The sequence below is a fragment of the Brassica napus genome, chromosome A6 (genome assembly GCF_020379485.1).
Source record: "Brassica napus cultivar Da-Ae chromosome A6, Da-Ae, whole genome shotgun sequence".
Classification (NCBI taxonomy): Eukaryota; Viridiplantae; Streptophyta; class Magnoliopsida; order Brassicales; family Brassicaceae; genus Brassica; species Brassica napus.
The window spans coordinates 22331422-22346929 of record NC_063439.1 but is presented as its reverse complement, the minus strand read 5'-3'; the positions used below and the strand labels follow the sequence as shown (position 1 = coordinate 22346929).

Below are 15508 nucleotides of genomic sequence, written 5' to 3'. Positions count from 1 at the left end.
TTGTTATATGTTTTACCTTACATAACATATATTCAACTTACTAATGATCGTGGTGGTAACTATTTATCGATTTGACAAAATTTAATCGATATGATGCAAATGCCACCACTATACTTTTTGTGGATGCTGGCGATCAGATTGCATTAAGACTTTTATTTTTTACTACTTGTGGCTCACAGGGAAAAAAAAGTAGAAATTTCAGGCTTTCAAATTTGCAATCATACATTTTCTTGTTACAAAATAGATCTTTAGAGCATTTCTATTGTAAAATTCTAAATAATGAAAAACTTTTGATGAGTTTATCAAAATTTGAGATAGTTATTAATGTTTGTGTGTTATTCTTAATTTTTAATTGTGATATGCTTTTGTAGAACTTTGCAATGCAATGAATATATATATGTCAAGTTAATGGATCTTGGTCGGAGAGAGATGAATGGATGGAAATGGAATTTATTCTACTTGACGCAGATGAGGTGATCTAGCAGGGACAGAAGTGTTGCTCCCGATCGCAGTACCCAATACAATCCAAAGCAGAGGCTATCGCCTAAGAATGATTGTTTTTTTAAAAGGATAAATATAACTATTTTAAATATTTTTTTATATTTTGTATTGATAGTTGCACTAAAATTAGTTATATAACATATTCATGATTGAGTTTTTAATAAAATTACTTAAGTTTTGGAGGTATATAATACTGAAACTTTTGAAATATTTTATATAGTTTAAAAATACTTGATTCTAAAAATTATTTTATGAAGCATTGTATATATTATATAAATCACATATTTAATTACCATAATTATTTTGTGTAATATATTTAGGTCGTTTGGATAATGATAAAACTGTTTCTAAAACTTATTTTCTTACTCATAAAATAAATAAAAAAATTTAAAATTATAAACAAATCAAATTATAATATTATTTCTCAAAACTCTCTATATGATTGACACCTAACAAAAAATTAATTAAGTGATTTCTTATTTAATAGAAAATAAAATTTCAAAATATACATTTTATAAATTAATTTATAAGCTTGTATAAATGATTTAAAACCTCTTATCATAATTTAAAACATATGATGAGCTAAGATAAATAATTTTATAAATGTATTTATAGTTTTTATAAATGATTTATAAAGCTTATATGAATTTTATTAGACATTAGTAGTTATTATAATACTTTATATACAAATATAAGGCTTTATATAAGAATATAAAATCATTATATAAATTTTAATAAAAACATTGTTTATTATTTTATGTAGTTTACAAATATATAAAAAAATTGATCAAACATTATTATTATTATTTCTATAGTTTTAACAAATAGTTACCACAAATAATTATTTGCAATATCATGTAGATTTTTGGCAAGTGATATTAACTATTTATAGACTTATTTTTTCTATTAAATATAATTCAAATAAAAATAAATTAAAATTAAAATTAAAATTTACCGACCAATCAATTTATAACAATTTTTTAAGATTTCATAAATGATCAACACAAAATAAAAAATTTCTTAAATGACTTCTCAATTAATATATAGTAGGATAGTAGGATGAGATTTTAAAAAAAGATTTTATAAATTAATTTATAAGCTCTTATAGATGACTTACCAAACTCTTATGATACCTTTTTTTATCAACAAACTCTTATGATAATTTAAAATATACATTAAATCATTTGATAAATGTTTTTATAGATGATTTATAAAGCATATAATATGAACTTTAGAAGATGTTAATAGTTATTATGATAATTTATATAAAATGTAATGCCTTTAAATAAGAATATAAAATCATTATATTGATTTAAATAAACTGTTTTTCGTTTATTATTTTATGTATGTTAAAAATATAAAAAATGATCTATATTGAATAATATCGACTAATCAATTTATAACAATTTTTAGGATTTCATATATGATCGGCGCCTAAGAAAAAGTCTCTACGTTACTTTTCAATTAATATATAGTAAAATAGTATAATGAGATTTTAAATAAATTTTACAAATTAATTTATAAGCTCTCATAGATGACATACAAACTCTTATAATAATTTAAAATCTACAATAAGCCAAGATAATTTGATAAATGTTTTTATAGATGATTTATAAAGCATGTAATATGAACTTTAGAACATGTTAATAGTTATTATGATAATTTACACAAAATAAAATGCTTTTAAATAAGAATATAAAATCATTATATTAATTTATATAAATTGTTTGTCGTTTATTATTTTATGTATTTTATAAATATAGAAAATAATCCATTTATTTCTCTTTCTATAATTTAAAAAATTAGTTACCATAAATCATTATTTGTAATAGTATGTAAATTATTTGGCAAGTGATATTAATTGGTTATAGACTTACCTTTTTTAGTTATAAATAAAATAAATAAAAATTAAAAAATCATCTACCAATCAAATTATAACAATTTTGTAAGAGTTCACCTATGATCACCACATAAGCAAAAATCAGTAAAGTGACTTCTCAATTAATATATAGAAGGATACCGGATAAATTAATCATCTAACCATTTTCGACATATTTTTTTTTGTGCAATAAAATATTTTTGTTGTCGGTTGTCGAATCGTCTATGTAATTTTTTTATAATTGTAATATCATAATAAATCAGCGTTAAAAAATTGTTTGTGTTTGCTTATCCGCTTAATATCCATAAGGTCAATAACTAAATAAACAAATTTTGTCACTTTTATTCGTTAAATCATTCGTGTTTAATTTATGGTTTTGCCACTCCGCAGTGATATTGTTCAAAACCAGATTTTGTCACTTTTATTCGTTAAATCATTCGTGTTTAATTTATGGTTTTGCCACTCCGCAGTGATATTGTTCAAAACCAGATTTTCATCACCAAAAATCAATATTTGTTTCTTTTTGAAAATAAGAAAGTTGGTTTCTTTTGATAACACGATAATTTACAATTAATAACACCATTAGCCATTGTTTCTCTCTATTAGCTAATATGATATCTCGATACGTAACGTACGTGTGGCTGATGTTAAAGTCCGTGATACTATTTATTTTAAAAACATTTCCACATGTTGTCCGATTTTGAACGTTGAATCCCCAATTCAACGGTCTGAAACTCGTAAAGAGATAAGATGCGGATCTCTCGTGTTCTTGACTTCTCGATATTAGTTGTCTCCAACGTGTCAATCGCCACTTTTACCAAAAAAAAAAAAAACGTGTCAATCGCCACACCGTCGGACCACATTGTATTGGTAAAGTCTTATCAAATATTGTCTTCTTCTGAAATTCTGTTTTAGTTCTTTTATAGTGCTATTAGATTAGGTGTTTGTTGAATAAGCAAATATAATATTCTAGAAAACGTTTAAACTTTAAACTGAATATAACAAAACAACCGAACCAAACATAGGATTGCATAATATTTAGACAGTGCAACACATTAATTAAACAGACAAAACTCAAAGAAAGATGTCTTAAGAAGAAGAAGGCCTTGGATTGATAATAGCCATGAGAGGATAAAGCTTCTGAGAGGTCAAACCATAGGTATCAACATTCTCTTCCTCACCGTCTCTAAGCTTCCATTCAAACTCTTGAACTAATCTCCCAATAGCAATCCCTGCCATAAGAGACGCTTGAAGTGCACCAGCACAAACCCTCTTCCCCGCTCCAAATGCCATCGTCTTATGAAGATCAGACAACTCGTATCTATCATCTAAGAACCTCTCAGGCCACCACTCCTCTGGCTTCTCCCAACGCTTCTTATCCATGTTGCATCCATATATGTTTATTGCTATCTACACATCCAAACACTCAAACTAAACTTGTAATAAACTTCAAAATGTGAAATGATATGGTTTAAAGCAAAGTAGTGTTTGCATTTTACCTCACTTCCTGCAGGGACATGATAGCCTCCTATCTCCGTATCTTCATGAGCATAGCGAATGGGAACTAGAGGAGCAGGACTGTACTTCCTAAGCGTTTCATGGAAGATTGCATTGACATAAGGAAGCAGAGGCAGCTTCTCTTCTTTGATCTTTTCTCCACCGCAGACACTTTGTATTTCTTCACACAGACGATCTTGCACACTTTGATGCTTTGCAAGTTCGTAAATAGCCCATTCAGTTGTGACCAAAGTAGTGTCAGCTGTCTCAATGATCGTCTCCCAAACCAAGATTGCAATCTGCTCCATGGTTAGTGTCTTTCCTTCAGACATCAAGTAGTTGAGATAGCAATCATCTGAATCATTCTGCTTCAGTGTATCTTGAATGAGAGCGTTCATCACAGCGAGTCTACGTTTATGCTTCTGTTGGATTCTTGATTCAAAGCTATTGTTTGGAATCCATTTCAAGTATGGGAAGAAGTCTCTCCAATCAACATCAATAGCACCTTCCATCATGTCGTGTACTAACACCTTGAAGATCTCTTCTCTTGACAAAGTCTCACCGAGTTCATCTACGTGGATGGATTCAATGTCTTTCCCAAAGGCCTTTGAGAAAGAAGGAAAAAAAAAAACATATTAAACTGAAGAGTGTCATTGATGAAGTGTATAGGGTTAAATTGAAATATACTCACTTGCTTCAGGGCTACTCCAAAAAGCTCATGTTCGAATATAGCTCTGAAGTTCACAGGCTCCTCCGGGTGGTCTCTCGTGTGTGCATGCAGCTTGGAAGTCACGTTTTCAATTAGAGCATCTCTGTAGTGTCTCTTTCTTTTCTTGAAAAAAAAAAAAAAGTCCACACAACACAAAACTTGATTCAGTTCCCCCACAAAGTATAAAGAGCAAGCTGTGAACTCACCTGTGCATTTGCACCCAAAAGGCCATTCAATATACACCGTTTCACTAGTTTATGGAAGTCATCATAGTCACTTGTAGCAACCATAGATTTGTTGCAAGTGAGGACTGTTAAGGCGTTTGATAGCTTTCTTGTTGAGATTGATGGAAACCTAGTTACCATCGCCTGCCAAAAAAAAAAACAAATCACACACACAAAGTGAAAACTGTTCAGAGAATGCATACACATGAGCACATGAGTTGGGAAGTAGAATCATATAACAAAAGCTAGATCAAGTGTGAAGTTAGAAAACTTTTCCACAAAAATCTTCTAGAAACATTGAGTTACTTTTTAGGATCTACTCATGTGTTCTTGATTGTAATGAACAGTTCAAGTTCAATATTGATTGTAATGAAACTCAGAACATTTCTTGCAAGTTTACTGAAACAATCAGACAGGAGATAACCTCTTTGGCGGTTTCGGTTGAGTTAAGGACAACAAGAGAGGAAGAGCCCATCTTGATAGAGTAAATAGGACCATAAAGCTCAGACCATCTAGTGAAAGTCTTGTGTGGTTTCTTCTCTTTTAGTTGCAACAAGTTCCCAATCAACGGAAGCCCTGGCACCACTGCATCAAATGCATACCCACCCTTCAGAGTTTACTAGCTAGTAATCAAAGTTCCAAACCTTATCCAATGATTAGTAATGAAAAGTCCAGCTAAACTAAATTAGTTCCCTAGATCACGAACAACTAAACCCAAGTGACTACTAGACAAACCCAGATGGTGAAACTGGAAAAAGTACTAAATAACCTGGGACAGAGGGGAGCCCAGAAACTTCAGACATGTTGTGTCTGGACAGTAGTTTCTTGAACACGAAGATGAAGAGGAAATAGGAGACAACAAAGCCAAGGAGAAAGCAGATCATGGAGGGCATGGAAGTTGTGTGATTGTTGTGAAAGAGAAGAAACTGATGAAGAAATGCATTCATTTTCTAGAAAGAATAGAATGGAATGTTTGGAATTTTTCTATTATTGGACTGTCTTGTTTGGAAGTTTATCTTTTGTGTCCGTTTAAATATTACTCAGTTTCGGATTCCAATGAGACCATATGTTTCTATCCGTTCTATCTAATCTTGTGACATTTGCGAGCTATTGCCTCCGTGTTTGGGCCTTTTGAGAGTTGGGTTTTATGAAAGCACATCTGAGACTCTGTAGATGAACTTACAAGCCTTATTAGCATGTTCCTATAACTTTATTTCATTTCTTTACAAGTCTTTAAAAGAATGCTTTGCCTCTTGTCAATGTAGCAATTGGTTTTTGATGTGTGTTGCAACATGTGTGACTTGTTCGTTGCTACTGTGTACTATTGTGAGGTCTATGATGAAAAGACATCAAGCATGATTAAAAGTACTTTCTATCTAGACAGTTTGTCTGCCAAAAGAAAAAAAGGAAGCAGAAAGTATTGAGATATATGGTGTTTGCTAAGTGGAAACCAGTTCGTTTCTCATTAAATGAGTTTATTGAAATGACATGACTCGACTGTGATGAAACTCATGAGAGTGAGACCATGGTGAATGTTGAAGAACAACAACGTTATTAGAAGCAATACTCAACTTGTGTTTCCAATATCTTTATAGTTTATACACGCGAATACATAATACCACACCCAGCTTAATTAAACAAACAGCCTATTTACACAAAATCATCTTCCAGAATCACAAAAAACTAGAACATACGTTGGAAAAACAAATTCTAACGAACAGAAAAAAAATTCAGTACATCAAGCCAAGCCCCATGGTTTCCATAAATTACATTTTTAAAAACAGATCATCGAACTGATGATTGTGGCGAACCTCAACTCTATTCCTTGCAGCTTTTTCTAGCTGGGGAAAAAAGACAACATAAATTATCCATAAGCTTTAATTTCAGATGTTAAAAATTAAAGTCACTATTAGGTTGATATATGTATACCAGAGTTTAGTAAGAAAAGTTGTCTTACGTGAGAGCATGGAAACGTGGGAGGTCTTTAAAACATGCAACCTCTTCACGGTCGATACAAACATCCTAATAAATATGCTAAACTATGTCATTAATGTGTCCAACAAATTGATGAAAAACCCAAAACATATGAAAAGAAATGGAATCATATGATATAGAAATTACCAAACCTCCTTTTAGGAAACTCATTGTTTTGTGTAATTCAGCCCAAAAAAACTAGATAAAATGATTTTCGAGACTAAATATAAAGTGATCAATATTGAATTTATTTTGTTTGATTCATCAACTTACTCCCAAGGAACATCTCCGACCAGGACTTTATCTCCTTCAGTGTCTTCGTAGACCAAAGTGTATTGTCTGTTTAGATCCGACGAATCTTTCTTGAAGAGTTGGTCAACGGCATGTGAAAGCTGTTGGTAGTTGTTATAAGCCGAGAGGTTGACTTTTCTTCCGATGGGAACTCCTTCCATGTTGATCTTAACGTATAACTCTCTCTCTTCATCACTCTCTATCTTCTTCATCTCCTCCTTTAGCTGTGACGTTAGGTATCGCCGGGATGATCTTACCGGCGGCCATCCCACCACTGGAGCTGCCTCCACCCTATTTTAGCCGTATATTATTATAAACTGATAAACAGTTTTTTACCAAAAAAAAAACTGATAAACAGTTTTTATTTGTATGTAGTGGGAAGAATCTTAAACCGAAACCAAACCAATCAAGATATGTGAAAAAAACGAGTTTTCGTACCATTTAAAACATTATACAGAGAGATAAACCATGACAAAAATCTATTAATAATCAAGTTACTATTGGAGAACTGTAAGAATTACGAATTAATTAAAGAACCTGTTATTGGAAACAAATGATGTTTCTTTGGTGAGGCTTCTTTGTTTAGATCCATTGATGTTGCTGTTGTGAGTGAGTTGGTGACAGGGAGGAGCCAGCCTAAGCTCCAATCTCTTCTCTTCTTCCATTTCTAAGTTTGTGTTGTGTTATTTGCTTGTGTTGGGGAGCAATATATGGATAGTTGGTTGGCAAGGAACTACAATCTCAATCTTTACAAAAGTACCTTTATTTTCTAATATAAAAAGACATTTTATTTTGCATAAATAACCACCTAACAGAGATCTTACTTGAAAGGATTCAGAATGTCAAGATGCCTTTGATACGTGTATGAATATGACAGGATACATACATATACATAACGATTACTCGATTACTATATATGCACAACAGTCCAAATAGTATAATTTATTATTGTACAAGTATAGTAGATATATGTATATATTAGTAAGTTCTATAGTTGTACCAGGTTATAAAGAAAAAGGCAGTATACATATTTAGAGGTATAATATGTTTAAGAAAATATTTCAAGAACTTATATTAAAATTAAACATAAACACAAAAGTTTTATCCAATTATTAGTTATTAGATCTAAACATAAAGATAACTGTTAAGTTAGATGAGCTTCCAACTTAAAACTAATTAGTGATAAGTGGTGTGATCTATCTATTCTTATATGTTATTTGAAAAAAATTCAAACTTCCGATACGAGACATTTGTCCGTTATACGCTCTTTCGAGATGATAGTTCTTTAAGCGTCAATCTTTCAATGTTTGGACAATGAACGATGGGCCGACTTTGAGTTGGATCGATAATAGATTGGGTTAGACTGTTTGGATCGGACTCTGATACCTTGTTAAGCTAGATGAACATCCAACTTAAAATCAATTGGTAATAAGTGATGTGACATATCTAATCTTATATATTATTTAAGATCCATTCTAACTTCCGATGTGGAACATTTGTAGCTAATAGTAACCGTCTAAAAGAATTACACCTAAATCATGAAATGATTCACTTGGATAATCATGAGAAGAGAAATATATAATCCATATATATATGTGTGTGTGTTACATCATGTGATCGTCGAGATCTTCGAAAGATTTAGCTCGGAAGCTGCTGGCTGCAAGCTATACCCACCAATGGGACCAAATCATACAACTACTGCAGGACAAAAACAGAGACAAGACTGCCTTATTTCTATTGAGATATGTGTTCCAAGTTACTGTATATGTCATATGGAGGGAACGAAATCAGCGTAAACATGGAAAAAGTCCAAAGACACCCGATCAACTCATTCAAATGGTTTACAAGATTGTTCGCAATAGGTTCTCCTTCATCCGTGACAAGGCGAATACGGGAGATTTAACCAAATGGTTTGGCACTCGATAGCTATATAAGGCTTAGGTTTTGATTAGCTTTGATTAAAAGACTTCTGTTTCAATGTAACACAAAGTGTAAAACAGTTTTTTTGTTTAAATTAATCTACCATTTTTTCAAAAAAAAAAATCGTCACCATTATCAACATTTCCATATGCCATACTTTTTTTTCTTTTTTTTAGGAACATCCATATCCCATTCTTAAAGCATTTTCTGTATGTAAAAATAAATTGGAGAATGGAGGCCGACAAACTAAAAGAAAGAAAAAAGAAGAAAGAGATTCCTAGGCATGCTTAAATGAGTACCTACCAATAAAAGGAGAAAAGTAGTAGGTCTTCGTTTCTTCCTCGCTTCCTCTGTTTATTTTTCATTTATTTTTATATCTATATGCTAAAACTAATTGTATGTATACTTAGATTTCCACTACTGTTAACTCATTATTTTCACAAGAATTCCACTACTAGCTTCCTATTTTTTTTTTTTTTGCTGCAATTTGGCCTGCATTATTCCTTTTCTAGTTACATCTAATCAAATTAGCTATAACTAAAGATATCTTAAATTAAAGCTAATGATACCGATACGATAATCAAGTGTAAGTTTAGAAATATATTAACGGTTTAAGGATCTTTCAACTCCATTTAAGAATATTAATAGCTCTGGCATCTAATCAAATCAGCTGTAGTTTCATGGGTGAAAAATCAACTAAAATGGGCTAGTTAGGGTATTCCAAGTGTCGTCTGCTAGAGTACTAAGGTGAATGAAACACTACATAATAACGATAAAAACACTGGCAAAATCGATTCATGCAAGCTTGTGGCTAAAACTAAAGATTTGTGGCTAAAATCAGTGTTAGGCATTCAAGTTTTCGGTTTGTAGCTAGTTCGGGTCGGGTCGGGTTATTCAGAATAGGATATATAGGTCCTGTTTAGGAACCGACCATTTTCGAATCTGTTCAGGCAATGTTAGATTCGGTTTGGATTTCTATTTTTTTATAAAACCCAAATCATGACCAAATTAGAAATAGTTCAGATCTGGTTTAAGTATAAAAAAAATTTGGAAAACCCAAGTTCAACCTGTCAAAACCAAAAAATATAATTGGGTAATTCAATTTTCTCAAAAAGATGATTTATAAATTTTATTATATTTAAGATATTCGGATATCCGTTTGGTTCTCGTTTTGATTGCAATTAGATTTTGGTTTTTCGGTTTTAAAAAAATAAAAGAATCATTCAGGTTTTGTAAATTCCGGTTTGGTTTCAGTTTCGATTTTTTGGTTTGGTTCCTTCCGGTTTTTGGGCTTCGGATAACATGCCTAGGACTAGGACTAGCTAAAGTTCATTAAGCGACGGACGACCATATTTCAAGACCATGGCTACAAACTCATGGTTAACACTCATTTTGCGGCAGTTTTGGCCCATTGGCCATAATTTGAGTGTACTCATTTATATACAATTGCTCATGAGATTAATCACCACAATAATTAATGATCAAAACTTGTAATATATTCATTTGTGTTAGTTCTATTGTTGTGACATTTTAATTTTCTAAATGTGTGTGTCCGTTGTAGACGACCCAACAAGTAGGCAAGTGTATGCCAAAAAGGTAAGCCGATTCTATCTGTCCAATCGTGAATCCTGTAGTATTCCCTAAAGTTCATAAATCTTTGGCTTTTCAGCTAGAGTTTACAAAAGTCTTTAATGGAATCAATCTGAGTATGTCAAGAGATATTATAATTGAACATCCAATGGTGAATACAATAGAAGCAAAGTTGGAAAATAATGCGTTCCAAAGAGGAAGTTATGATGAACATATTGATACCAATGGTCGATACACATTTAGGCATGCCTATCATTTTTTAAAGAACATTATCAGGCAAAAAGGCTATGAACAATTATACAATTGTGTTCAATGAATGTACAACCCATTCTAAAAACAAGAAATCAAAGCGATCATCATTATCATAAATAACTATGCCACTAATGGAGGGCCACCACTTGCAATTTTACTCTCTTTCTTTTATTTTCCATTTATTTGATATATATATCTTTTCTAGACTTTTTGAGTTTTGAGATATGATGGATGGGATCATTGACTTTGCAATGATTATAGTTTCAGGCCCAAAATCACTTCAAATGTTCTCTTTTAGCACTTTTTTTCTTTATTCTTCTCTTTTGAATATGTTTTATAATCATTGCATTCTGTGCCAGTAAAAATGGTGATCTTAGCAAGATATCAAAGAACACGTTTAATCATCTTCTGCAGTTTTTATTTTGTAAAGGTCAAGTTTATTTTAGTTTGAAAAAGGTAAAACAGAACATAAACATGGTAGTTTAGATAAAAAAAAAGCATGTTAATCTTACATTAACTAAATTTAGATGAAAATAATAATGGAAAACTGCCCCCATCAAACAATGTGTCTTTTAACAGGGCATGACGCTATTAAATCTTATACTTTACCAAGTTGATTACAGCCAATCTTTACAAATGAGTTTCATTTGGGAAAGGAAAAAAGTTGGCTAGACACTTGACCATGTCAAAGTGCAAGATTACCACCTAACAAATTTTTTTGTACATGACCCTAACCTAAGGCATACACAAAATGAGCCATGGATGTTTTACTATTCATAAAACAAAAAGTATTATATATTTCAGTACTTAAAGTTGAAATTATATAAAAAACGATCAAACATTATAAAAGTTGTGTCCAATTTAGCAGCAAAACCGAAGAAGCAAAAAGTAAAGAAGAAAAGCTGGGGGAGACAAAATGGTGGAAAAGAATCTTTTAACGGAAGTTTCTGTAGACAGGGCTGTACATGCAGCTCTCTGCCATCTTGACCAGATCCTTAGGACGAGGCAGGTTCGATGCCAATCCTGCCACAACAAAAAGACAAACAACATGACATCAGACTTTTCCAAAAGTAAATAATTTTGACATCATAATTTATACATATGGAGAATAATGAAAACTAACCAAGTTCATAAGTTTTGGCTCCCACACTGGCTGCAATGTTAGCAGAGATCTTTCTGATGTTTGTAAAAGGCGGATAGATCAACCCGTCGGCAAAGTTCTCTTCCGTCACTTGCGAGGCCAGAGCTTCCGCTGATAAAAACAAATTGGAACACACAGTTTACAAACAAGACTCAATAAATGGTACATCTTACTAGTAGTAACGAACATCAGTTTCTTGAAAAAGTTTTAATGTGCTTACAAGCTGCTAGAAGCATGTCATCACGGACACGAATGGCACCGGACATGATCAAACCAAGACCGAGACCTGGGAAAATGTAGCAGTTGTTTGCCTGCGTAAAAAGGGTGTTAATGAAAGGAGCATGAGCCGTGGATTGTGGACAAAGATGTTACACAGTAAACAACAAAAGAACCTGGCCAGGGAAGAATGTTTTGCCTTCATACTCAACAGGGGCAAACGGGCTTCCACTTGCAAAGATTGCACGACCCTATAAACAAACACAGCTTATTTTTAGTTGCATCAAAATGAAAATTCACTTGTGGTGGTATCAATAAGGTTTTAGATCGTTACCTCGGTCCATGTGTAAGCTTCTTCAGCCGTGCACTCGGCTTGAGAAGTTGGGTTTGAGAGAGCAAGAATCAAGGGTTTCTGTACAAACCACAGTAAGAAGACCATCAGAAAAAAAAAAGAAGCATAGATACCGAGAAAGCATATCAAAAGAAGGAAACAAAACCTCGTTGAAGGTGGCCATGGCCTCCACTACTTCCTTTGTGAAAGTCTTCCCCACACCAGAGGTTCCAATGAGCACTGTTGGCTTGATTGCCTGATTTGGGAGAATGTTATATATGTCATCTACGCATGAAGAGATATTAAGATGAGTTGTTTTGTTTATTTACATTAACAGCTCCCAAGAGCTCCTTGACGGGCTCGTGGTCATGCGCCCATGGCTGCTTGAAGTGCTGAAGAGATTCCTTGCGCGAGCTAACAATCAGTCCCTGCAAGATCATTCAAAGGGATGTTTCGTTAGTGAACCAAGAGAAGAAGTAATAGCTAACAACGATGTAATCAACAATACCTTGGAGTCCACAAGCCAAATCTTCTTCCTGGTCTCATCGATTGGTGTTCCAGTCTACAAAACAGTAAAGTTACAGATTCTTGACAAGAAGGAGCAAAGGTAGCAAAGAAATAAGCATGAAGGCAAAAGACTACCTCTTTGGAAATCTTAAGAGCAATTAGCTCAGCGATTCCGGTTCCAGCCTTCAAAGATATAAAAGTCTTTAGTAACAAAACAAATAGTAGACAAAAAAGCTTATTTGGTATATGTTTTTAGGTCTCACCTCTCCAGCACCCAAGAACAAGAAGGTATGGTCAGATAGGCTTTTACCAAGTACTTTCTGAGCTGCAATAAGCCCAGCAAGCACCACGGATGCAGTACCCTGCAATGTTACACACAGACAAAACAAATTTTTACTAGTCACATTTCAGAAAACTCACAAAAAGTGATATAATGCTGAAGACAAGATCTCACTTGGATATCATCATTGAAAACGAGATGACTGGAGCAGTACTTGGAGAGAAGCTCAAACGCGTGGTGGTTTGCGAAATCTTCAAACTGAAACCAAGAGTACATGTGAACGTTATCACAACACAAGATTGGAAAAAGAAAAACAAGCTTTAGCATTATCGATCATATGATTTTACCTGCACCAACACTTTTTCTCCATAGTTCTGTTTAACAGCACACATGAACTCGTGCAGAAACTCCGCGTATTCCTGAATAACAAAACGCAATCACAATTCTCAGTTTCTGAAACATGAATGTTACGAACACAAGAAGTGTAGAGAAAATTAGGAAATATAATAGCTAACCTCGCCAGTTGCTCTTTTCTGTTTAAGTCCAATGTAAAACTCATCGTTCAGAAGCTTCTCGTTGTTTGTACCCACATCAATGGTAATTGGAAGGCACTGCATGTGAAAATATATATCCATTAACATCATAATTACAGAGAATCAAGCATGAATGAGCTTTTGTTTCAGTGCTTACAGCCGATGGACGGATTCCTCCCAAAGCTGTGTAAAGAGAAAGCTTGCCAACTGGGATTCCCATTCCCTATATGAAATTTTACACCATTCAAACCCAACAAAACGTTAAAGGCATATCACAAGAGTAATTAAGTGTTGAAAACTCTGTTTACCTGGCAACCAAGATCTCCAAGACCCAGAATACGCTCACCATCAGTGACAACAATAACTTGAATCCCTCTCTGTGGCCAGTTCTTCAACACTTCAAGAATCTTTCCCCTAAAAAGAAATGCCAAACTGTACTTAGAAACACAAATAACTGAATCCAAACCAGCACTGTTGATTTGCATCAAGTATTAAATCCTCACTTCTCTTTCAAGCTGATGTAAAGACCTTGAGGCCTCCTGAAAATGCTCCCATACTTCTGACAAGCCTCCCCCACCGTCGGGGTGTACACAACAGGAAGCAACTCCTCCACATTGTCAATCAGAAGCTTGTAAAACAATCTCTCGTTCCTCTCCTGAAAAGATTTCAAATTCTCATCAGCTCCCCCATTGTATCAAACAAAAAAAAAACAGATCACCTGAAGATCCATGAGGGCAACGTAACGGTGCAGAGGAACCGTGTACTGACGGAGGTTATGCATCATCTTCTTCTCCTATAATAAGCCACAAAATCGAAATCAGCATAACCTCAGAAAAAGGATGGATCTTTGAATCATGAACCTAATAATAAAAATACCTGAACATCTTGAGATAAGATGACAGGAGGAAGAAGACCAGTTAAGTAATGAGCATCTCTCTCTTTATCTGTGAAAGCAAGCCCCTTGTTGTATCTCGGGTCACGCATCAATGTATACCCACTGCACACACACACACACACACAAAAAAAATAAAAAATCTATTGTAACCCTAACATTGCTCTTGCTTCCACAACAAGGCAACAAAAAAATAATTAAAAAATAAAAAATCTATTGTAACCCTAACATTGCTCTTACTTCCACAACAAGGCAACAAAAAATAATTAAAAAAATTATTTTTTAAATCAAAGCTAATCAGATCATGTTTGGATCTAGCGAAACGGCCAAAGGAATGTTCTTTTGCGAGACTGACCTAGCGACGGAGGTAACCCAAGGGGTGACGAGCTGATCCAACGTAGCGAGATCCTCACCGTAGACATCTGAGATCCCGCCGCCGACGCCGGACCTGTTCTCGGAGACGTAGTCATCGGAGATCTGAGTCGGGTTGCTGCTCATTTTTGTCGATCTGAAACAGAGAGAAAGATGAAAGCTTGTTTTGATAGAAAGGTGAAGTGTGTTTTGGGAGATTAAAAGAAGAGGAGAATGGGATTAGTGGTCGCCGGTTAAGGAGGCGAAGAGAATGGTGGGGTTTGGTTTTGAGAGGTCTGAAAAAAACGCGGAGAATGGTTGAGTTTGGTTTCATCACACTCTTTCTATTGGTCTCCTTCTTTTTTGGATTTTTTTTTTCATTTTTATTTTACCAGCATTTAAAATTAAAAGTTAATAAAT

The 15508-nt window shown here is 33.6% G+C and overlaps 3 protein-coding genes across 4 annotated transcripts; all 3 read right to left on the bottom strand.

Moving 5' to 3' along the window:
- Positions 1-3347: 3347 nt before the first annotated feature.
- On the bottom strand, positions 3348-5839 carry LOC106348557 (ent-kaurene oxidase, chloroplastic). The gene is made up of 6 exons (XM_013788321.3): positions 5580-5839; positions 5235-5395; positions 4793-4954; positions 4569-4709; positions 3880-4482; positions 3348-3790 (listed from the first exon to the last, which is right to left on the bottom strand). Exons 1-6 carry the CDS (start codon positions 5755-5757, stop codon positions 3470-3472), a joined length of 1566 nt encoding a protein of 521 aa, XP_013643775.2. The 5' UTR covers positions 5758-5839; the 3' UTR covers positions 3348-3469.
- A 525-nt stretch (positions 5840-6364) lies between these two features.
- On the bottom strand, positions 6365-7956 carry LOC106352114 (auxin-responsive protein IAA28). Of its 2 annotated transcripts, none has more exons than XM_013791792.3 (4): positions 7613-7956; positions 7058-7366; positions 6768-6832; positions 6365-6651 (listed from the first exon to the last, which is right to left on the bottom strand). In XM_013791792.3, the coding sequence occupies exons 1-4, from the start codon at positions 7738-7740 to the stop codon at positions 6629-6631; spliced, it is 525 nt and encodes a 174-aa protein (XP_013647246.2). In that variant the 5' UTR covers positions 7741-7956; the 3' UTR covers positions 6365-6628. The 2 variants fall into 2 exon arrangements, with proteins under 2 accessions (XP_013647246.2, XP_048591096.1); XM_048735139.1 differs by having other exon boundaries at positions 6740-6832; positions 7613-7892.
- A 3633-nt stretch (positions 7957-11589) lies between these two features.
- LOC106348556 (NADP-dependent malic enzyme 3) lies at positions 11590-15404 on the bottom strand. The gene is made up of 19 exons (XM_013788320.3): positions 15093-15404; positions 14722-14842; positions 14564-14638; positions 14349-14500; positions 14154-14259; positions 14003-14068; positions 13828-13923; positions 13660-13731; positions 13487-13570; positions 13296-13394; positions 13168-13215; positions 13034-13087; positions 12855-12953; positions 12692-12781; positions 12529-12606; positions 12371-12445; positions 12199-12289; positions 11961-12089; positions 11590-11860 (listed from the first exon to the last, which is right to left on the bottom strand). Exons 1-19 carry the CDS (start codon positions 15233-15235, stop codon positions 11772-11774), a joined length of 1767 nt encoding a protein of 588 aa, XP_013643774.1. The 5' UTR covers positions 15236-15404; the 3' UTR covers positions 11590-11771.
- Between the last annotated feature and the right edge of the window lie 104 nt (positions 15405-15508).